This window comes from Poecile atricapillus, chromosome 10 (genome assembly GCF_030490865.1).
Source record: "Poecile atricapillus isolate bPoeAtr1 chromosome 10, bPoeAtr1.hap1, whole genome shotgun sequence".
NCBI classification, from domain to species: Eukaryota; Metazoa; Chordata; class Aves; order Passeriformes; family Paridae; genus Poecile; species Poecile atricapillus.
The window spans coordinates 2238781-2262242 of NC_081258.1; the positions used below are offsets into that span (position 1 = coordinate 2238781).

General features: G+C 52.0%; 1 protein-coding gene across 1 annotated transcript in view; it reads right to left on the reverse strand.

The window, feature by feature from the left end:
• Window positions 1-23462, reverse strand: part of LOC131582749 (hydrocephalus-inducing protein-like) — a 56239-nt gene that overhangs the window by 12281 nt on the left and 20496 nt on the right. The window contains exons 16-40 of the mRNA XM_058846217.1: window positions 22355-22490; window positions 21742-21906; window positions 21275-21427; window positions 19201-19439; window positions 17775-18033; window positions 17006-17149; window positions 15544-15684; window positions 14749-15065; window positions 12680-12755; window positions 11769-11978; window positions 10816-10944; window positions 9893-10070; window positions 9216-9373; window positions 8365-8486; window positions 7279-7415; window positions 6518-6639; window positions 6239-6430; window positions 5692-5844; window positions 4379-4618; window positions 2960-3147; window positions 2603-2785; window positions 2245-2364; window positions 873-1032; window positions 595-767; window positions 241-439 (exon numbers count right to left, since the gene is read on the reverse strand). Coding sequence (XP_058702200.1) covers window positions 241-439; window positions 595-767; window positions 873-1032; window positions 2245-2364; window positions 2603-2785; window positions 2960-3147; window positions 4379-4618; window positions 5692-5844; window positions 6239-6430; window positions 6518-6639; window positions 7279-7415; window positions 8365-8486; window positions 9216-9373; window positions 9893-10070; window positions 10816-10944; window positions 11769-11978; window positions 12680-12755; window positions 14749-15065; window positions 15544-15684; window positions 17006-17149; window positions 17775-18033; window positions 19201-19439; window positions 21275-21427; window positions 21742-21906; window positions 22355-22490 — 4294 coding nt within the window. The remainder of the gene's footprint in view (window positions 1-240; window positions 440-594; window positions 768-872; window positions 1033-2244; window positions 2365-2602; window positions 2786-2959; window positions 3148-4378; window positions 4619-5691; window positions 5845-6238; window positions 6431-6517; window positions 6640-7278; window positions 7416-8364; window positions 8487-9215; window positions 9374-9892; window positions 10071-10815; window positions 10945-11768; window positions 11979-12679; window positions 12756-14748; window positions 15066-15543; window positions 15685-17005; window positions 17150-17774; window positions 18034-19200; window positions 19440-21274; window positions 21428-21741; window positions 21907-22354; window positions 22491-23462) is intronic.

Below are 23462 nucleotides of genomic sequence, written 5' to 3' on the forward strand. Positions count from 1 at the left end.
GTATAACCAAACAACAACCTTCAACCATTCACAGGGCCAAGGTGGTTGTGCTACAGGCTCAGGGTGCAGTGTCTGGTTATCTGGGGGGATGTGGATGCACTGCACATTCTGGCAAATGCTGTGTAGAGGCAGAAGTTGGGGTCACAGCACCCTTGTGTCTGTCAGGAGCAGCTCTTCCTGACTCTGTGCCTAAGAGCACGTGGCTGCTCACTGTGCCAGGCAGGGCACAGTCCCTCTCACCTCGAGTCGAAGGCTCTTCTCAATGCTGCCAATCTGCTGGGCCTTGAAATTCACTGTCACTTCAATCTCTGAGCGGGGATCAATGGTGCCGTTATCTTGTGACAGTGAGAAGTCCTCAACAAGGTCATCCAGCCCACTGAGCTGCCAGGCCATGGGCAGTAGGGTGTTGTTTTTCAGGACCAAGGTCCTGCTGTCAGTCCTGCAGAGACAGGAGGCACTTGGCATCAGCTGCTGGCTGGTCACACCAGCCTCGCCACTGAATGCAACTTGGAGCAGCTCCATCCCAGCCCTGGAAAGCAGAGTCAAACGTTCTGTCTTTGTCACAAGTCTTGGAGTGCTTGTGGGATGACTGACCTGTGCAGAAGCAGCTTGTCAAAAGACAGCTCCAGGGGGCTGACCTCCAGCTTCACGTGCACCCCATGGCAGCACAGGCTGAAGACCACTGGCTCTGGATTCTTGTCAATGCAGCAGATGAGTTTGTCTTCCAGGAAGCCAGGGGAAGTGGGGTATGCCCAAATGGTCAGCTCCTGGACCCGGCCCCATGGAAAGAAACAGAAAGAGCACTGTGTGTGAGCAGGAGCAGCAGCTCCTGGGCACTTCTACGGTGCCTGCTCTACCTGCCCTTCTCCTACCTGCTTCTTCTTTGGTTTCAGGGTCATGATGGGAGGGTCCAGAAGGAAGGTCTCTGCTTTCTCATCATCCTCAAAGAAGAACTGGACCTCTACGTCCATGGGGGAGTTGTTGAGGATGGTTATATTCTCCGAGTTGCCAGGACAGTTCTGAGCCTTGTACCTGTCCACAAAAGGGGAAAAGGCTGCAGAGGAGACTGTTGCCTTTGCCACGCATCGAGGAAAGCACCGTGTGCAGCCGAGGAAGCGGTGCTGGAAGACCCTGCTCTAACAAACAAGTGAGGGAAGTGGATCCCAGCCAGGGGCGTGGGCGTGTGCTCATCCTTGCCTGACTTTGATGCCTTCCCCTGTACTTGGTGCCTCCACCCCAGAAGCCTGGTGATGCTCAGGCCACCTCAAGTGGTTTTAATACAATGTAAATTCAAAGGTGCCTAGAAAAATAACAGTACACCAGGCACATGGGTGCTTTCCTATTCTTTCTTGGGGTGCCTTCCCTGCAGGGTATAAAGAAAGGCTTTTGGAAAAAGAGTTTAGCTGATCTCTTTCCAAAAAGTCATGAAACTGCTTTGGATTTCATGGGTTAGCTCAAAGTCTAAGAAAGACATATAAAGCATCATTTCCCAAGAGGAATGCAAAAAGATAACAAATGACCCTTCTCTCAGGTGTGGAAATGACTTTGGAGTGGAAGGGTTAAAGAGGCAAACAGAAATCCCAGACCATCCCATAAAGCTGGCTAAAGATTGTCTGTTTTTTGAAACTATGTTGTCAAAATAGCTTTAGCCCTCCAGAGCTCCCATGGAGACAAGAACTTAATGTTAAATACTATTTTTTAAAAAGTGACAGTAAAAGTAGAAATGCACAATAGCTTCAATGACAACGTTTTCAGGCAGACTTTATCCAGCAGTGATGATGCAATGTCATTACAGGCAAATGTAGTTCCTGCTGTACATAGCCCCTGACACCCACTGGCAGGTCAACCATAAAATCTTAGTAATAATTACAGATGAATGACAGGTTTACAAAACCATCTACAGAATAATTGCTCAATCAGGCTAACTGCAGAGCTCAAAGCACTTCAAAAACCACCATACATTTCTTAAGGGGTGAAGCTGAGATGTGGAGGCAGACAAAAGTTGCCCCAAGTGCCCTTTGGACTGGCAGCAGCCTGGGGCTCTGGCCAAGGCAGCCAGCAGGCAGGCAGAGCGGCTCCCCCAAGGCTCATTTGCCTCTTGGATGCTCAGGTTCACACATCTGTGCTCCTTCAAACCCAGGTGTGTGCCAGGACTCTGCCAGGGACTGCCCTGGATCGTGCCACCAGCACAGCACGTCTCCAAGCGTGTCCAGAAAAGTACAACAGCCAGCAGGGAGCACATACCACTCTCGTGATTTCCCACACAGCAGCGGTCCAAAGTGGAATTGCTTGGTGCTCTCAACATATTCCTTGAAGATGATTTCACCTTCCTTCATGGTCTTCCTCCACTGTGGAAACACCAGCCTGGGCAGAGAAAGCAGGGAAGGAGGAGCTATGAGATGCTCCAGGTAGGAAATGCAGTCAGAAAGCCATAACCCATCCTGGTGGCTCAGGGACCATCTGCCTTCCCAGCTCCCAGCACAGAAAGAGATGCTGGCTGACGTCAGGCAGCACCATGTGGCCAGGCCAGAATGCCCAAGGAGCAGCCCTGGCTGTGAGCTCGGGGGCAGCAGTGTGGGAGGCTGCCAGGGGCCAGCCTTACCGTGGGTTCTGGCTGATGCTGGGGTACAGGCCGGTGCCACTGCAGGGCAGCTCGTACTGCCGCTTTGTCCCCACCAGCTCAAACCTCAGCGTCTGCTCAAACTTCCCTGGCTTTTTGGTGGAGAAGTGGACCTTCAGTTCCACCTCACCCAGGGCAGGCACTGTCCACCGGTACTGTTTCAGCCTGGCAATTAAAGAGGAGGCTTCAGACATTGCTGAGGAGCAAATGAAACAAGGAGGGTGCACTGGCCATCCCATGGAGGCACTGGCACAGGGTCCCTGTGCAGCTGGGGACGATGGACCTTGCTTGGCAAGAGGACCAAGAAGCAGAAGCATCACCTCCTCCCGTGCAGCTCACCTGAGGAATTCTGTGGAGATGGAGGCACCTTCCAGTGTACTTTTGGATCTTGTGCTGGAGGATTCCCAGGGACTTTCTGTTCTCTCTGTAGATATTTGGTTCCCCTTTGGAGACTTGTCTCTGCTCACTGCTTTACCTGTCTTTGGCTGGCCCTCAGCAGAACTGCCCTTCTCATCTGGGGTCCTGGCCTAAAGGGAGAGAGAAAAGGGAGAGAGGGGTGAGCCCTGAGACATTCCCATCCTGGAAAGAAAAATGGGCCTTCGTTAACCAGTGGAAGAGAGAATAAATAAGTGCACCTGCCCAGGAACTTGGTTTTCCTTACTGGTGTTTGTTTTGTCTAGGACACCCCTTCTAACTCAGGATCTTCTCCTCAAAGGAGGTTGGTGGTTTTAAGTGATTTTTCCCCTCTTACAGAACTGCTCTGTCTCCAGCAAAGCTGTCTCTTTTGCCCCATCCCTGACAGAAAGGAGACCTGCAGACGTGGGGCCCCTTCACATCTTCACTACCTCTCCACAATGATCCTTTTCCATCCAACCTGTCCCCCATGCCCCCATCTAGCCTGGTCCCTGCCCTGGCACCTTCAGTGCCAGCACCACTGCAGTACCCACCAGATTGTCTTCAGGTGTAACAATGGTGAAGGGCTTCACATGCTCTGCAGAGCCCAGCTGCTCCTCTGGGCAGTCAACTCTGGAGAGGACAGCAGCAGGGGGAAGGGGAGACCCTTGGGGATGCAGTCCCAGATGCCTCAGCATCTAAAAGAGAAGAGAAAATCCTGTTTATACTTCTGTCACCTTCATCCTCACAACTCCTTCTTTGAAGGCACTGAGCTTTTGGCAATGGGCTTTTTGATTTCCATCAAGTACAAGTATTTTGTTATGCCCAGTGGGGTGAGCAGGCTCCAGAGCAGAGGCAAGAGCTACAAGCAGGACTGGGAGAGAAACCCCTCCCAAGTGACTCATCTGAAGCAAACAATGACCATGAGCTGCTCACTGCCTGCAGCCACACTAGCCACACTAGCCAGGACTGCACTCTGCCAGCAAAGCCCTGAGAACCAGTGGAGTTTTCTGCCAGAGCACATTCCCAGCCCAAGTCATGCCCAGCCTGCCAGCTGGGCTTGGCACCATGGACCCACATACCAGGCCCTGGCTGGGACAGAGCCTCCACTGTAAGCAGCCCCTGCCCATCTCAAGGACAATGCAAAGGTCCCAGGCATCAACCAGGGCAGATCATGTTTACCTCAGGTTTGCTGTCTCCTCCCTTCCTCCCAACAACACAAACTCTTTAAATCCTCCCACAGCACATCAGCAGAGCTGGCTTTGCCCTGGCCATTGCCTCCATCTCCCTGACACAAGCCTGGCAATATTGGAGTGCTGTGAAGCTTGGGCAGCATGTACACGGGGACCAGACCTGCCTTCTCACCTTCTCCTCCTCAAGGTACTGCTCATCCAAATCCAGGCAGTAAAACTCGATGGGGAATTCGCATGGGTTCTTCACCACCACTGTGGCCTCCACCCCATCGCTGTCCACCAGCACCCATCCCATCTTTAGTGCTGGGGGACTGAACTCCAGCCGTGGCTCCAGACCTTGCCCCGAGAGGTGCAGCCTTAAGTGATTGCTGCTCCCAGGAATGTTAAGCTTCAGTTCATACTTGTAAGACCTCTGAAAAGAGAAAAGTGCAGAAAACTTGTCCATGAAGCCCCAGGTGACAGGACCCCAAATACGACCCTTGCCCCAAGGTCAGGGTGTTATCAGTCCCTCCAAGGTGAACAGAAACCAGATATTCACTTATGCAAGGGACTACAGTGCCTGTGTCTGGGTGTGAGTAACTGGGATGAGTCCTGGTGTGCACTGTAACTGGGTATTGGGTATCAGATGGATGGACAATGGAGTGCCAGGCGTTTTCACCCAGTCATGCAGGAGTGCAGTGCTCAAGAGAAGGGCCCCCGGGGTTACAGTGTCCACACCCAGTCCTGGCACTGCTGCATCAGGCAAACGCCAGCTCCAGGAGAGAGGCAAATGAGCTCTCGCTGGCCAGAAATAAGGGTCACCTTGTCTGCTTAGTGTTTGGCTCTGATCAAAGCCAGACACAAGATGTTTACATCTCTTGAGCAATTAAAAGGTCCCTGGGACTGTCTGTGGGCACAGAAGCACTTGTGTCCATACTGGTAGACACTGTCAGTTTCCAAGACCCAGCAGCCCCAGGCAAACTACTTTTGGGAATGCTCAATCCTTTAAGTTGAATCCCCAGCTGGGTGGGAATGTGCAGGCAGGCCAGAGCCCCAGGGACTGACTGCTGGCAGCACACCACTACAGGTGACTGTCCTGCCATGCTCAGGAAGGTGTCTGGTGGCTGTTTTGCCAGACAGTTCTGCAGCAGGATGGGCCTAGAGTGGCCATTCCAGGATTATCCTCTGCGAGTGTGCAGCTGCTCTGCACCGAGTGTCGCAGCTGCAAACACGGCCAGGCAAGGGGGAGGCTGAGGGGAGCTGGGCACATCCCTCCCCTGTGCCAAGAGGCAGCCACAGAGCCCTGATGCTCTCTGTGCAAGCTCCCTGTGGGCATTTCAGAGCACATCTCCCAGGAGTGCTCTGTGGGGTGAACTGAGCCACGCTGAGCACGGCGCTTGCAGAAAGCCCCCTGTGAAGGCAGAGCTCATACCACACTCTCTGCAGCAGGCCCTCATTTCCAGATAGCCCTGACAGGCCCCCTGGGCTGACAGCTGCCAATCTCACCTCCTCCTTGGGTGCAAACTGGATTTGCAAGTTCTGCCACGCTCCTGCATCAAGGGTTCCTTTGGAGGGCGTCACTTCAAAGGGACAGCGCCCTTCCTCCAGCGCCTGCTGCTTCTGACCTTGGGCTCGTGTCAGGTATCTGAGTTGATTGCTCTGGACACAGAAACCAATGGTGTGAGGTCTCCTCAGTCTGTGAGGACAGAGCCTCAGTTCCTGTAGTGCTCTGAGACACTGATACAGTGCTGAGAGCACCCACAGCCAAACCAAGTGTGGCCCCATAGCCTAGAGCTGGAGGGAAAACCTGTAGACAGGGCAGGCAAAGGGAACTACTGTCCTCAGAGGAGGAGGAATGGGTGAAGATGGCAGAAAAGCAAAGCAGCAGCTAATGGAACAGGTCTGGGAAAACCAGCCTTGATCTAGACCCTCAGAAGCTTCTTCAAACACGCCACAGACCCAAGTGCTCGGGCAGCCACAGGAGCAGAAAGGGCAGGAGACACAAAGAAAACCCAACCCAGAAGTGACGTGTTCAGTGCTGCCTGTGCTTTACCTTCGTAACAGGCTTGATGGCAGTGATGAACCATTTGCAGGGCACTTGGAACCCGTTGTAGAGCTGGACTGTCTCAACCTGGCACTGCCCAACGAGGACATTGGGGAAGTGCAGTGTGTTCTGGGAGAGGTCGAGCGACAGTTCCAAGACAGTGGCACGGAGGCGGATGTGAGACGTGGGGCCTTTTGTTACCTGTAGAAGGACAGAGAATTCAGCAGAGGGTGCAGGTGACATCTGCTGCTGTGCCCAGCCTGCTGCCTGCCCCAAGAGCTGTGGTACCTGTATGGGCAGCAGCACATCCACGTCACCCTGTGGTTGCTGGGCACTTTCAAAATGCACATCAAATCTCAGGGTGTGCATGTGGGGCAGACTCTTCATCTGGCCCAGGTCCACGCTGAAACCTTCAACAGATGAAAACAAAGCAGCTGAGATACACAAGAAACACAAGCAATGTGTCATAAGCACGTTAAGGCCTTACAGCTGTCCTGGCTGAGAGGTCTGGGAAAAACCCCATGCTGTGCTGTGACCTGGACAAAAACTTAGAGTGCACCTGAACACGCCTCGACACAGCGAGCCACTGTGTGATGGAAGTGCAGCCTTGCCTCAAGGCCTCTTTTGGGAGCCTCTTTTGATCCACCAGAGGATCTCACAGGCTGTTTCCTCAATAAAGGCTGAATACAAGTGCTATGACAGTGTGAACTCCAAACAAAGCACTTCCAAAACACAGCAGACCCCACTGGTTCACAAAACAAGGCCACAGAGTGCCCAAAGAAACTTGATGCTCGTGGGAGCCAAGGGCAGAAGATGCTGAGAGGTGACCAGGGTGATGAGCCCATCTGCCCCCCACACTGGAGTGTCAGGGCAGTTGTAGGCAGGCCAGGTCCCTGGGCATGGCCGGACTGGAGAATTCTGCCTCTGAAGCTCCCAGCAGGGGCAGTGAGAAGAAACAACTGAAAAACCTCCCCAAGTTCAGTGGCTTCAGCTAATCTGTGTGAGACACCTCCTCCATGCCCACAGGAAGTGTCTCCAGCACTGCTTACCTGTGTCCTGCAGGACAGATGCATCGACCCAGAAGGACACTGGGATCTGCCCAGGGTTGGTGATCTCCAGGGTGCGTCTCTCAGTGAAACCCTTCAGGACAGTGCCCATGTCCAGGACATACTCTGGCAGCTCAACTCTGCAAGGAGGAGTAAGGACAGTCCTTAAACCACAGCCTGCCTACATGTCCAAGTGGATGGAGGATACAAATCAAGTGGCTATTTCTTTATTCACTGCTGTAAAAACTCAGCTCAAGCCCATGAAACCCATGGCCTGACCAGCTGGCAATGACTTTGGGAAGTCAGGAGGAGTGCAGGTCCTAGCTTTTATCAGCTACTAATGGTACCTGGAAATAAAATTAGTTTAAAATGGAAACTGTCCACAGCTCCTCTGCCATGAAAAGCCAGTAGAGGTGAGTCCACTGGGCCCCCACTGGACTAAATGAAACTACTTAGCCTTGGTGTACAGCCTGAGCCTGAAATTGCTTTGGGGCCTAGGAATAAGATTTGCCTGCACAGGAAATCTTCACTGCTCTGCAACCAGATCACCTGATCTGTTCTGCAGAGCATCTTCCTGAATTGAAGCCTCCCGTGCTTGTGCTGCATCATGATGGTGCAAAGGGACAGACCAAGTTAATCAGATAAGCCCTGCCACCCCACCAGGATTCAAGGCATCTGATTTTGGGCTTTCAAGGGTTTGCTGACATGTGCAATTCCCTCCTCCTTTTCTTTAGCGTGCTCTGTTAGTTGGAACCAAGACATCAGTTGGGAATTGTCTCTTTCAGAGCTAGTCAGCAGGGACAGAATTGATGCTGTCTGGAAGGGCTTGGAGGTCTGCAGTGGGTCCCCTCAGCTCTAGGGACAGAACCCCACAGCTGTGGGGAGCTGAGTCCAAAGCTCAGCGTGGTGCTGGGGAAGGGAGGGCACTCAGCTGCTCACACGCAGCGTGTCACAGCCACCGGGACAAGAGCCTCTCTGAAGTCCAGGCTATTCCCAGCTCTGCAGAAACAAGGAGCTCTCAGGAGAAGGGGACATTGCTGGCTGTTCCCCACGGGGCACCTGGAGATGGGGATGGGAGTCCCTACTCACTTGACAAGGCTCTGGCACAGCTTTTTGTCAGGGAACTCGGTCTTTGGGGGATGGGATGTGAGCTTTTTCTGCAGCTCCAGAGCAGCCTTCTCGATCATCTTTATCTGCAGCCGAGTGTTTGCCTGAGGAAACAGAAGACAGACAGTGTCTGGTTAGCAAAGGTCTTTCCTGAGCTTTGCATCTGAGAAAGGATCCCACCCTGCTCTTGTTGAGAGGGGTGTGGGGTTCTCCTGTCTGGCTGCTCGGTGTCTGACACCTCCTGCTCTCTTAGCCAGGACCTCATCTCCAGGGAAGTAACTCCAGCATCTCTGCCTGCCCAGCTATTGTTAGCAAAGCTGATCTGGCCAGGCAGACGGACAAGCCAGGAATCTTCCAGAGCTCCAGACACCTGCCTGTGCCCAGCCAGGACCAAGGCAGCTTGGACAAAAGCTGGTTTGAAAGGGAACCGAGCCCAAGCTGGTGGCTCTTGGAGATGAGCACAGCCAGCACAGTTCCAGGGCACAATCAGGCAACTGCTGTTCAGGTCTGTAAATCTGGCAGGCCTTGGGTTGGGACCAACAAACTCCCCAGCAATGACCTGCATCTCCTTCAAAACACCATCAATGCCATCCCTTGAGCATGGCCTTCAGGATCTGTCCCTGGGGTAGCCAGGAAGCTGGTGCAAGCCAACCCCTGAAGAGACCATGGCCAGAGTGGCAGCCCTAGGGACAATGCTGAGGTGACACATGGTTCTAAGTGGGCAGGGAGGTCCCAAGTGCCATCAGGGCACTGGGAAACTGCTGTGGGCTGCAAGGGGCTCAGGCGACATGGAGACAGTGGCATGTGCCAAACGGGGCTGCAGCTGTTCTTACTACAATGTCAGAGCCTTCCAGCATGCAGGGCTTCAGCTTCCCAGTCTTCACATCTGGACTTTTTAAGGGCTGAGCTGCTGGGATCTGAATTTTCAGGGTCTCACTGTATTGCTGTGTGTGTTCTGCAAGCTGTAGTGGCTTTCCACATTTCTCATTTCCTGAAGGAAGAAAACATCCACCAAGAGAAGTGTGAGCCAAGTGCCAATCCCACTTAACTTGGGAAGTCCCTACCTCCCAAACACTGCTTTCTTCCAGAAAGAAATCCCTCAAGCCATCTATGGAAAGTGGATGCTGCTGCTCCTCTCGGAATCCTCATGTTCACTCCCACCCATCTTCCTCCCCACAGAGGAACGTCTCATCCCCTGCAATGTCACACAAATCCAACCCTGCCAGAAGCCCTGCCAGCCTCTCTTACAGCTTTCCCAAGCCTTTCAGTCCAGCCATCATCCTTCAGGACCCTGCCAGATGTGCTGGCAAGCTCTGCAGGATGGTTCCTGGGACAAAGGCCACCTGGGATCCTCTGCTCAAGACTCACAAAGCAGTCAGATGGCTCGAGTGGCTCTGGGAGTCCTGCAGCCCTCCAGGCTTGGTGCAGGTGGGCATGAGCTGCCCTATGGGCATTTGGTAGGGAACAAAACCAGAGGGGCCCTTCCTGGGGGCACACAGGCAGTGCCCACCTTTGATGTTCCAGGGCAGGTTCACACTGATCATAGGAAAGGACGCTTCTCCTTTCAGGCAGATCTTTTCCGGCTCCAGGTCACCCACTTTAAGCTGGTATGTCCTGCTAAAGGCTCCTGGTACTCCTGGCATGTAAGAGAATCTCAGCACTTGCTTCCTGCCACATGCAATGGAGCCCTGCAGGAATGGGAGAGGAAGAAGGGAATACATCAGAGTGTTTGATGGGGGATGGCTCAGGGGACAGACAGGCTGAGAAGACAGGTTCTCTATCTAGAAACCATCAGACCACATCACCTTTGTGATTAATACATTATAGTGTTGGCTTTTGCAATTGTTAGAGTAAATACTGTGTGTTTTATAATGTTGGCTTTTGTCAAAGAATTTTTGCTGAAGTTTAGAATTTTTTTAAGGCAAATGTTTTGTGGTGATACCAGTGTTGGGGAAGAGTTGCTGTAATATTAACATTTAATCAATGAAGTTAATGGAAACCTGTTGAATGTGTCAAAAAGTACCAAATGTCCAGGACTAGGGCAACTGTACATGCTCCAAAAAGGCAGGATGGAGGAGGAACTATGTTAAAATATTTGAATATGTGTAACCATTTGTGAATTTGTATTAGGCTGTTGCAATACCCAGGGTCTATAATGGATGTAGTTGTGTTGACTGGTGTGCCTCTGGCTGTGGCTAAGCACCCAAGCCAAGCACCCACCACTGTTCCTTTTGCTTTATTGACTTTCAATAGCACTTGTTTGACTTTCTCTGCCCCCAGAAGAAATTGCTTACAGCCCTCTCTATCTCGTGGCTGAGGTTGGGGTTTTCCCCTCGGACATTTTTCTCCCTTTTCCCCCTCCCCCTCTTTTGCCCCTTTAACACTCTCCTGGGCCACCTGACAGGGCTGGGGTCAGTCACTTGTGCTACTTACAGTGGTGGGCTTGACCAGAAACACACCAGGCAGGTCTTGGTCTGCAGTGCTGGGTTCCAGCACCCAGTTGAATTTAATCTTGCTGGTGTTCGCCAGGATGACCGTGCTGTGATGAACTTCGTTAAACATCTGCAGAGAAGGCAGAGAGCAGGAAGTTACAGACCCAGGCCTGCTGCTGGGAATCTCCTTCCTCTCTCCTGGGGTTGAAAGCAGACCCATGATGGGAGCAGGGACCAGACAGGAGATAGGGGCACTTGGGAACCCAGGGAACCCCCAGGCACAGGGCACCTGCACAGGACCAGGGAGCTCTGGCAGCACCCAGAGGTGTGGCAACAACCATGGGAGGGCCAGTAATAAATGAACACATTTCACTGTGGGGACACAGGCCCTCTGAGGGGTCACCAACAGCCAGGAGAAACAGAGACAGCACTGAGGCACTCCAAAAGAAAAGGCACCTGCATGCAAGTATTGGCAAGCAGCATACAGGCAACAAGGGAGTCACACGGAGCAACACAGACAGGGCCAGCAGCTGGAAATAGCTGTGGGCTTTCAACTGAAAAAGAGTGAAGTGGGGATCATTCTGGGACAGTCTCTCCAACTATAGTGACTGGAAGCCCAAGATCTTCCCTTGATTATTGCATGGATTAAGAAGAGCATTAGACAAGAGCATCTCCTTGGAGGTCAGGCTTTAGGAGTGGATCAGCAGAGGGACGTCCAGAGCATCCCCCTGGGGTGCCTCAGGAGGCTGTGTGAAGTCCCCTGAACAAGAGGTATTCCCAGCATTTTGGAGAGGGTTGGAGATGGCCATTTGAAAGCTTGGATGCCAGATGTGTCCCTCAAAGGTTGAACTTCCAAGCCCCAGAGACAACAAAGGGGCTGGGAAGGGAGCCCTGGAGCGAGGGGGGCAGGAAGGCAGCAAGGCGAGGAGCTGTGCCAGGGGAGCCGTGTGGTACCTGGGAGCCGCAGTTGATCTCCCGGGCGCTCAGGGAGTAGCTGACACGTGAGGCCTCCCCGCTCAGCTTCACCTCGTAGGTGGGGCCTCCCTCCACGTGGCACAGCGCTGTGACATGGGCCATGGTGTTGAGGTGGCCAGTGAAGGTGAAGGAGACCTGCTGTCTCTCTCCCGGCTGCAGCACACCCGACAGCGGCAGGATACTGAAAGCCTGCACGGAGAACAGCAGAGATTGAGGTGCTGAGCATGGAAATGGATGCAGAAGAGCACCTTGGAGCAAAGTGCAGCTGTAGCCAGAGGGATCTATTCCTCAAACAACACAGCCAGAATCATCCTGATCTCATCCTGTATCCATGCCACTGACCAGTGGAGGGACCATGAGGAAAATCTTCTCCCATACTCATGGATCACTGCATTAATACACTACATTAAAGTGAACTGGGATGTCTCCTGGCAGTAGAAATTCTCTCTGATACACAACTTGCCTTTAAAAAGCATTTATGACTGCTTTTAGAAAAGCGGGACACTCAGAGTGAGAGCTCTTGGAGCTCAGGGAAGGACCCCAGCCCAGCTCATCTAACTCCTGAGGCTTTTCCCCTCTCTCTCTCTGATTTATATGCTGCTTTTTCAAGGTGCAACAGCAAAAGCTCCTGCAAAACTTTCCTACGGACCAGCTGATGATGTCCAGGGGGAGCAATGCCCTCCACAGGTGCTGCACAGCGTCCTTGGGCCTCCCTACAACATGTCCTGCACGGCCTCTCCAATAACCAGTTGCTTCAGCAGCACTTTGTGATGGGTCTGGAGGGATGCCAGGCCCCTCTGTGGGCAATGCTGAGGGCCACCAGTGGGGCTGGGAGCTACAGCCCTGCTTGCCACACTGAAAATGTGGAAGGCAGACAGATTCCCTCTTACCTTCTCCACTTTGAGGGGAGTCCATGGTACATCCACGGAGTGACTGAATCCTGCCAGCCCCACTGGGATGTAATGCCTTCCACGAATATATGTTGGCAGCTGAAAAACAAGCCATTTTCTATGCTGAGAGGAAGAGAGAGACACTTTGCAAAGTCTCATTTTATAAGACAGCTTCAGGCCCACCACTGCAATACCAGCCCTCAGGTGAAAGCAGAGACCTGGAAACAGGTGCTCGGGCAGGGTTGGGAAGAGGGTACATGGAGATCAGGACTCATCACAGCTTGCTCTGGGAAGGAAGCTGGAGGTCTTATCATCATGATGCACATGAAAGCCTCATCTTACATTGTGAAGAAAACAAGGCAAAACAATCCCACATTCAACACAGATCTGTGCTGAGCTTAGATCTGTAGGATCTGAGCAGGCTTCTCCAAAGAAAACTCTCCTGCTCCTCCCTCCCACACAGCCCATGTCCATCCACAGGCCCCACTGCCCAGCCCACTCTCAAGGCACAAAACAGCAGGGCAGCAAAAAGGGAGGTCAGCATGAGCATGACTTGGTGGTGGCAAGCTGGGGAGACAACACAGCACTCGGTGTACAAGAAAATCTACCTCTGCTCTTGAAGATTGGCCAAGATCCTGTGGTTCTTTCAGGGCTGTCTCCGGCTCCTCCACATTTTTAATACTGCGGTGGCTCCATTGAGATGCTGAGCAATTCAAACAGGAACTCTTCAGCTTTGGTGGTGGGGGTCTGAATTGAGGTGGGCAAAGTTCATACCTGGAAAATAACATAACTGTGAGCAGGGAGCTGCAGTGGGAGGGAGGGACACCTGCATGAGGAGCTCCTGGTCAGGATGCAGCCCCTGGCTGGGTGCTGGGGCGTTGAACTCAGCAATGGTTTGATCCAGCCCTTCCCAATCCAGGCTGGAGCAGGTCTGTTCTAAACCAGCCCAGGGATGACACTGAGGTAGCAGTGGTGCAGGCAGCTGCAACTGCTTGCATTGAGGAACTACAGAGGACAGGGATTAACACCTTGTGAGGATGCAAAAAGCACAGTGGTGTTGCAGTCTGCAACCTCAGGATCTCATCCAGAGAAGCAGCAGGGTTCTGGGGACCAGCATGAAACACCAACGAGACAGGCTCCCGTTCATGAAACCATTTATTCAGCACGAGAACAAACTCAAGTCCAGAACAGAGAGCCCCGAACAGAGGCACAGCAGGGGTTTTTGAGGGACAGAACTCTTAGGGGTTTACACCTTTGAGGGTGGAGTTCAGGGTCAGGGACCATTAGAAACACAGCAAGGGAGAACCCCCCAGGGACTCAAACCCAATCAGAACTCCTGGGCCGCCCTTCACAAGGGGTTTGGGGTGGGACAATGTAACTCTTTGTCTCCCTGAGGCCGCTGCCACACAGTGGGAGAGGAAAAGACACAGAAGGAGGAGAGCAAAAAGTGAGATTTGAGGCACCAAGGGCAGACCCAGCCAGTGATGAGCCAGCACAGCCCTGCCAATGCCCAATGCCAGAAACTCTGCAGCTCTACCAGGTATTTATCAGGAATGTTTCCCTGACAGTGCAGGCTGGGGTGGTTGGCATTTTCCAACACTCCCAGGTGACTCAGGTCACATTCCCCACTTTACATTGAAGCAGGTGCTCAGGGTAACTCTGCTTGTGTTTCTAATGAGGAAGGCAAGGAGCAGAGAGCAGCTCCTGCAGAGAGGACCCATCCCAAAGCAGAGGGGCCAAAAGGGCACCCCCAAAAGGGCCTCCAGCAGCACTGTGGGAGCTGGGATTAGGAGCCCCTCATCAAGGTGGACATTGCCTCAGGCCACAGAGCTCTGAGAAAGCAGCTTTGGCCCCAGCTTTCCATCCCAAGGGAAACCACTATGGGGGTACACAGCACCAAATTGGTGGAAAACCTATTCCCTGAGCATCCAGCCTGACCACAGCTGGTCAGTGTTATTTGCACAAGGAGAAGTCAGAGCAGTCTGTCAGATCCTAGACAAACAGCTCTGTTCTTTGCAAAGCACAAACAGGACACCAGGAAGAAGAGGAGAGGGCAAAGGTGCACATACCTGAACTTGTGCACCTGGCTGTCTGCCTGGAATGACCAGTGGTACTCCACAGGAAGGGGGCTGCAGTTGCTCATCCTCAGAGAGTGCACTGCTTCCGTGCCAGCCACGATGCAGCCAAACTCCAGGCTGCTGGGCTGGATTTGGAGATTGGGGAAGTGGACTTCTCCCCAAAGCTCGATATGCTCCACATTAGGATGGTCCCTAACCATTTCTATCTTCAGAATCTTCTTTTCTTGCCAGCTGTTAAGCTCCAGTTTGTAAGCTGGGTCAAATGCGATGTAGACATGGCAGGTCTCCTCTACACCCACTGTCACAGGCTGCAAGGAGATGAACAGTAATTAATGACATGCCAAGGTCTGACAGCATGAAACAGTGAATGCTCCAAGTGTGGCCCCAGCATGGGCTTCTCAGTTCATTGTTCACTTCTTTATAGCAAGGGTCTGACTGCAGGCACCACAGTCCAGTCCAGGATTCCCTCAGGCTCACGTTTCTGTGCTCAGCAGCAATACAAGGGGCTGGCTGCTGGAGAGCTGGGATGCTTTCCAGGAGACACCTTTACTGCATGGCTTGCCCTGGCCAAATTGCCTGCTCCCTCCTCCTTGTGCCTTAAAGCCAGGATGGAACTTCTCAATTCAGGTAATATTTTGATTCCTTCAGCAGCTCTGCTGATGCAGCCCAGGCCAGCCCACTGCTGATGCTACACAATAAACTTGTTGACTCAAGGCCCTCCCAAGAGAAAGGCACCAGCACATCCCTCCTCTTCCAGCCCCACTGGAGGAGTCCAGGGCTGCTCACCTGGCCATCTGGGAGGGGCTGCTGCTCCTCATCACAGACCAGAAACGGCTGCTCCACGTCCAGCACGAGGTGGAGCGGCAGGGAGCAGGTGTTTTTTAAAGCCAAAGGCTGGTACTGCAGAGTTAGGACATCACTGGGTTTCTATGGAAACAAGGAAAAACAGCCTCAAGTAGCCAGAGACCTCCTCCTGCTTCTCTTGCATCTCACATCTTTCAGCCCCACAAGTGCATACATTCTATTGATCCTTTCTATTTGTTTCTACTTTTCCAGGAGATGTTTCTTTAGAGCAGATGCTTGTCATGTTTAGAAACCACAGCATCCTCTGGGGACAGGGCACCACTCCCATGTACAGATGAGGGAATAGGAGAGGAGGTGGCTGCTTGAACAAGACCTAAAGCAGAAAGTGAATCCAGGCCATTTGTCTCCAGCTTTGTCTCTCTCTTGGGCAGAACAGCACTGGATGATCTTCACTCACATGCTGTCATTTCTTACAACCTTATTGGCTCTAGCAGCCTCATAAAAGCAGTCAGTCTGCAACACGTGTCCTGCAGCCCCTGCTACAGGGACAAGGTGTGTGTGGTCTCAAAGCTGTGATCAGCCTAGGCTCTTCCTTCCTGTCTGGGCATTGTGCTGGGCTTCCTGCATGGTTTAGAGAAACCAGAGACTTTGGGAAACTGCTTCTGGATGTACTGATATCAAACAGGTGCTGTGCCATAGTGTGCAATGAATCAGTTTGTGTGTGTGGCATCGAGCAGAACCCAGGCAGAATCAGGGAGAGCTGAAAGGCTTCTAATTACATCTGAACTGCCTGTCCCAGGGATTCTGTACTTCAGTGGAAGCCTGGGAACCAAAGGAGAGGCCTGAAACTACAGAAACCAAATCATGAAACATCTTCTCATTTTCAGACAACTTGCAGGAGAGGGAAAGATGATGCTGGAGCTGGGATCCAGAGACTAAAGGGCACCTGCTCTGCCTCAGTGTTATCATCACTGCAGGATGTCTGGGGGTCTCTTGAAGCAGGTGAGGCCTAGGGAAATGCACAGAGCTATACCTTATAGCTATACCATAAAGCATCCATGCCAACAGCAGAGAAGGCAAAGAGACACAGGAGATGATGGGTTTTTCCTCTTTAGCCTGAGGAATTCACAGAAATTTCCATTCTTCCCCCCAGCTTCCCTACAGCATCAGTGTACAGACATCATCGTGCCTTGGAGGATCTTTAGAAACCTCCCTTTACAGTGAGCAGAGAAACTGGCATTTCTCTGGAAGTGGCCATGATCCCCACTGCAGTGCAGCTGTAACTGCAGTTTTACTTTGGGGGAGTTAAATACCAGTCTCATCTCTAAAAGCATCTTCACTCACTTTACCAAGTGCCTCAGGAAGAGCAAAGAGGGGCTTTAACACAAGGACACACCCCCCTCAGCCACGCTGCTAAATGCCAGGATGCAATCCAGAGACTTACCTTCTCCACCCGGAAAGAGAGTTTTCTGGCTGATACTTCTATAGAGGGATCTATGAACTTGCAGCTAATGATCGTCTCTATTATCTTCTTTGTCACCACGCTTGTGCCAACCACAGCTTCACACTTCATGTAATCCCGCACCTCCTGCATGCAAGAGTCACTTGTCAGCAGTGGATGGTGGCAGGGCACCAGCAAATGCCCTGCATTGGCTCAGCACCCACCACAGGCCCTGTTCCTGCCACAGAGTTACAGTGGGCACTGCCTCCTTTTCTTGCCGTGATGCAGCTGATTTATTCTGCACTCAGTTGTCTCTAACACTGCACCCCAATGCCCACAAAAGGCACCTGTGAGAACTTCCCTCCCTTCACATGGCTTTTGTTTTATCTGTGCTTACCCCAGAGAAACCACTTGGCACTTGTTTAATTCACTTTCTTTTTGTGCTCCTAGTCTAAGTGTAACTTCTTTCTCTGCCCTTCTTTGCTGACTCAGCATGCAACACTGTTTGCCCCAAAAGAGCATTATTTCCTTCCAGCCCTGCTTTGGGATCAGCACTGGGTTTTGGTAGCTGTGGAATCCCAATAGAGCCTTAGCTGGTCTGCTGGTGGCCAGCAAGGAAAGCAACTGGTGCTGCCACAGAAACGTGCGGCCTTAAACCAGTTTCTTGAAGGCCCCTGCTCATTTCCCCAGGCAAATGTCAAGGCACTGTGGAACAAGGCCAGGGGAGGGGATCTGAGGGCTCCCCAGGCTCAGCCCTTGGTGGGGACCTCACCTGTGGGGTGTGGGAGAAGCCTCGCAGCACCATGTCCACAGACTCGCCTGGCTGCAGCTCCCATGAGCCTGGCTCCAGCCCGAACACGGCGCTTGTACGACCGGGGGGCTCCAAATCATCTTCGGCCTTGGGGCTGCTGAGGGCTGAGACGCTCTGGCCCTTCTTCTTGGGTGGCCTCCAGCATTCCACGCTCCAGAAGAGCCGATGGAAATGGTGGCCCCTGTTTGTTACTTGGAACTGATGAGTACTGGGAAGGTGGCTAGAAGAGAAGCCAGGATGGAAAATGGTGTGGGAGCAGCTGTTTCCCTGCTCATCAGATTGCTCCCAATGAGCAATCTGAGGTGTTAATAACTTGGAGACTGTCTTCATTTCCAGCTCTTAATGTGGACCAGAAACTGTCTGATCAGCTGCCCTTCTGATGTCATTATTGCAAAGAGAAATCTGCTTATAATGCTAATGGAGCATTTTCAAGGTGAGACTAACAGGACCTGGTGTTTTCCTCCAAAATGTTTGTTCTGGGCTGATTCGTTCTGTTACTGTATTTTGCATTATTCTATGCCTGACACTGTCAGTGAATCTTTGAGATGCTGCCCTTGAAGACCTTGTGTGTGGGGTATGATTGCAGGCATTTCTAAAGGGCAGCTCAGAGGCAGCTTCTGCATGATCCCAGCAAGCTGGTAAAAATCATCTGCCTGCTCCAGGAGAGGAAGCCAGGGCAGCAGGGCCTCTCTCCTTGGCAGCAGCTTTGGTTTTGCACTGATAGCCATTTGTAGAACTTTTAGAAGTTCTACCGTTTGTAGAACAATTAGAAACTGTTTTGAAGTGAACTTTGCAAACTCTGCTGGCAGCAAAAAAGCCATCGAGGCCGTGGGCACAGCAGGGCAGCAGCAGGGCCCAGGAACAGCAGGAGGAAGCGGCAGGGGCAGTGCGGGCCCCACACAAACCAGCAGTTTCCATCTGGGCCTGGAACTGCTCCGTGGGCTCCTGCCTTCCTGGGGGGGTTGGTACCCTCCTGTCTCTCTGTTCCCAGGCCCTGCTTGCCTGGGAAGTGCCATTTCAGAAGGGAAGGGTGTGAGGCCATCTTCCCTTGGTCCCTCAGCCCCACGGAGGGACCGCCTCACCCGGGCGCCCTTTTGGGAACCTTTTGTTCTGGGGCAGCTGTGACACCACTGCTTGATCAAGTGAGGACATAAATGTATTACAACTAAAGACAATTCAGTGGCCATTTGGCAACTGGTTTCCCTTTCAGTGGCTTTTGAGGGTATCTAACAACTCTCAACTGGCCACCACATGTTTCTGAAGGAATCTCTGCCTTCAGGGAAGGACTCAGGGATTGGAACACTGAAGAAGATTTTGCCTGAAGGACTACAGCAAAACTGCTCCTTGTTGAGACAGGAGGAGAGGTGGGAGTGGGGAGATCTCCTACCTGAATTGGTATCCCAAGTTGAGCTCTGGGGCCAGTGGTTTGTCTGTGACAATTGTGGTGCCAGTGCCCATAGCCCTCAGTAAGAAGCTGAACCAAAAGCTGTTCCTGATGAAGAGCTGGATGGAGTCAGCAAAATGCCCAGTGTCATCCAGGATGGCTGTGACAGTCACAGGAACCTCACCCCTAGCGGGGATCACTCCTTCTTCCGTTTCAAGAACAAAGCACTGGGGTTTATCAGCCTGTAAGACAAGCAGAAGATGCATTTAGGATGGAAACCATACACCTTCATCTCTTGTGGGATATAAGAAAAGGACAGACTAAAGAGGGAAGGATAAAAATCATAAAGGCTTCATTTCCCTAAATTTGAGCTACAGTCTCAGGCAACAGCAGAGCTCATACCACCTGTATTTTCCTCTCCTTTAACAGACTCACCTAATGAACCCAGTTCTGCCCAACCCAAGGGATGTTTATCCTCAGGAGAGTGTTCCTTCCCCACTCTTGCTCTGGAGTGTGTGCCAAGGAAAGCTGCTTTCTCTCTCTCTCCTGCCTTCTCACAAAGGCTCAAGGCCAGAGGAAGCCAGGACTGCTCAAATCCCACTCCAGAAACCACACAGCTGGAGGACACTGCTGAGATCCTGAAGAACATCACTGCAATACCAGTTGCAACCCCAACACCAAACTATTCTTGCCCAAGGGGCCATCAGTGCTTCTCAAGATCCCCTGAAGGACTGAAGCCCTCACTTCCCACTGACCATCAGCTGTAGAGAGGTGCCCCAGTGCCCTCTGCTTTGGAAAAGCCACCTCAAAATGGTTATAGCAGAGCAGAAAAGCCAGAAGCAGAAAGGAAACTGGATGATGTGTGCTCTGTGCACATGGCCCACTCTTCCCAAGAACTCTTGTCATCTGCTTTCTCATGGACTGCATGGACTGGGCCAGAGAGCTGGAAGCTGCTCAGAGGAGGGAGGAAAGGTCTTGCACCAGCACAGCTGTACAGACACAGCTCTGCAGGCCCAGCCCTGCTACGAGCATGTGAAACCCATCATTTACATGCCAGGCCCACCCAGCCAAGGTGCACTGCTCCCTGCAAAGGCTGAAAGCAGAATTTCATTGTGGAGTTAGAGAAAGCTGTCCTGGAAAAACCCCCTCACTTGAAGGTTGCATTTATCCCCCAGACAGCTGGAAAAGCAGCAAGTTCAAATTCACAGCCCTCCTCCTTGGCCCAGGAGGCTGTGGCTGGACTCTCCCACATGGCCTGATGCTTTATCCACAAACAAAAACAAGGCCATAGTATCAGGTTTGAAGCAGCTCCACAAGTTCACCACATCCAGCATGAAGAAAAACCAACCTCAAGCCCCTCCCAGATCTCCCCCTCCAGCAGACAACCCAGCCAGCCCCAGCCCCAGCCTACAAGCCCTTCCTGGCTGTGCCAGCCCTGCTCTCCCTGCCAGGGGAGCAGCCCCAGCTCCTTCTGCCCTGTGCAAGCTCCACATATTAAAACAGCCTTTCTCTGCAGCTGCTCCCCAAAGATGCTCTTCAACAGCACAAAGATCCCAGGCTGGGGGGGTGCACAACCCCCACACATCTTGGTGTGCACAGCCCAACTGGCTTGAGCCACAGGAGGTGTGACAATTGCAGCCTGAGGACAGAGCTCACACCCTGCTCTCCACTACAAACAGCAGTTTGGCACAAAGCAAATGGAGCTGGAACAGGGAAACCATAGGGAAATCCAGGCTCTCTGGGGAGCAAAGGACCACAGGTTTCTCTTGATCTCAGAGCTCCAAAAATCTGACACACACATCTAAAGACCCTCCATAAAGTTAAGGGAGGACCTGTCAACACAATCCAGACTCGTTTCTGCTCCAACATCTCTGCACCTGATTTCACCGAGGGCCCCAGCTAAAACCACTCCAGAGCCAGGTTCCTCTTGCCTCGCTCACATGGAATATTGGAGTATCCTGCCACCTCTCACACCATATGGGCCAGATGGAAATCTTGCATATAAAAACCAGTCATAAAAAGTCATGGCTGCTACTTACCAGTCAATTCCCTGGAAAACAGCCCCACAGGTACTTACAATCTTTATCCTGAAGTCTACAGGGACAAGACCTTTGTTGAAGAGGGTAAGAGTTTGTGAGCTCGGCTGTAGCGGTGGGATCATGCCAAAGTCTATCTTCTTTGGAGTTCCATAGATTTCTGCCAGCTCTCCAGAGCTCAGGAGTTCTGCTCTCTGTTCCAGGAAGAAGCAGGAAAGAAAGATTTTTAAAAAAGCCAAAACAAACCACAACAGGGAAACCTAAAAAAGCTTCAACAGCTCAACTCTACTCAAGTTATTTATTATTTATTATTTAACCACTCTCCAGCTGAAATGCTGGGCTTTTGGGGGAAAAAAAATAAGAAATTACATATTCACCTCCAAATTAAAAAGGATTAAAGTAAGAGAAACTTTCAAAATACAAATGATTGGCCCCAGAAGAATCCCTGCACACTCTGCACCCTGCCAGGAGGAGTTGCACAAAGGCACACATCTCCCCTTGCACTCACCAGTGGGTTTCTTTCATCCCCAAACACGCCGATCAGAACATTGGTGCGATGATCGCCCAATGTTTGCACCTCGATTGTAACCGGAATCTCTGCAGTGCTGTGAGGCTGGACAATGCCACAGGGTTTGGGGCTGGAGTACAACACAGGGGAGTCCTCCTTGCGTTTCTGGAAGGGACAGAATCAAATGCAGCTTCAGAGGGACCTCCAAATTCAACTTTAAACTCCTTAACATCCACTGCCACAGCAACTTACACACGTTTTAAAATCCCCAGGACAAAGGTAAAAGGCCCAAATAAGATGCAAGAATTGCAGGCTTAGCATTCTCAGGGGGTCCTGCAAGGAGGCTGCCAGCACAGCTGTTGGTGTCTGGGGGTGCAGCAGCTTTTCACAACCCTCTAAGATCTCCCACCAGAAAACACCCTGAAGACTAGAACATAAACTGTTTCCTCAGGAGGTTAAACTGCCTCCTAAAGTTTACATTCAGGTAGGATCCTGTTCTCAGCAGATCTGAATAAGACTGAATAGAAAACAGCAAGGTCTTATCCAAACCTGTTTTTCCCCTAATAATCTCCTCAATAATATTTGAGAGGAGGAGGTGGATGCAATGCCAAACCTGGGGAATAAGCCCGTAGCAGCCAGGAAGGTCAGTTTTATTGGTGATGATGAACTTCTTCTCGTATGGCTCCTTCAGGTGGCACTGATTGCAGCGCATGATTTGGGGGTACACTTGCAGCTCAGGAACCAGACATCTGGGCAAAGAGATGACCCCAAGGGAATCAGAGATACTGAGAGAACAGAGAACATTTACCCCCAAAGATAGATAACCCATTTGTCACTGTCAAACAGACATTTAACAGCCCTACAGTGATAAATTGCCTTCAAAGCCTTCCCACTCAAACATGTCTTGTCAAGGAGGGGCAAACCCTGAGAGGCAGCACCCAGAGGCTGCCAAGTGCCCCAGGCAGAGCACTTTCTTTGTCCCCCAGCTGCCTCAGCCTCTCCTTTACCCAAGAAGGCTTGCAAGGACTCCTGTAACAGTGTCTGTGATCCATGAGCTCTGGGGGAGCATTCCCAACAAGGATCAGTGCTCACTAAGGCTCAAGGAACACACGACTCCAGGGTCTCAGTGAAAATGACTCCCTTCTCTCCCACGGGGCTGTTGCCCTGCCTGAAAACTCAGCTGTTTGCCCCAGCTTTGGAGGGCATGGGACACCACCTGCCCTACAGAGTGGGTGATCACCCCCTCCCAGTTCCTACAGCTCCCTTGGTCCTTCACTCCACAGCTCCATGCACTGACTGTCCCCATTTGCACTTGCTTGACAAAACTGCAGCCCAGGCACTGACTGCATGGCTCTGCCTGAGAGAGGGAGCAGCACCAGGGAACTGCATCCCTCTTGTCATTAAACTGGCAGGATGGAATTCTGCTGCAGCAAGAACAACTTTTGGTTTAAGTATGAAAACATTAAAGCTCAAAATGGGAAGCAGAGGAAAGGAGAAAAACTAGAGCTGACTTGCCACATCAAGGGCTCTTTTCCTCTTGTAAGATCTTGCCCTCACCACTCTGGCTGTGAGCCACTTCCCCACTGTCACGTGCCCTCATGAACAGAACCAGACCCTGACTCTCAGCAGGCTGCTTGGTGTGTCCCAAACCAAAGCAGGGGGGTCTCAACCCAGCACAGCTCCATCTCTTGCAGGAAGAAGGAGAGCAGGTCCTCGGGAAA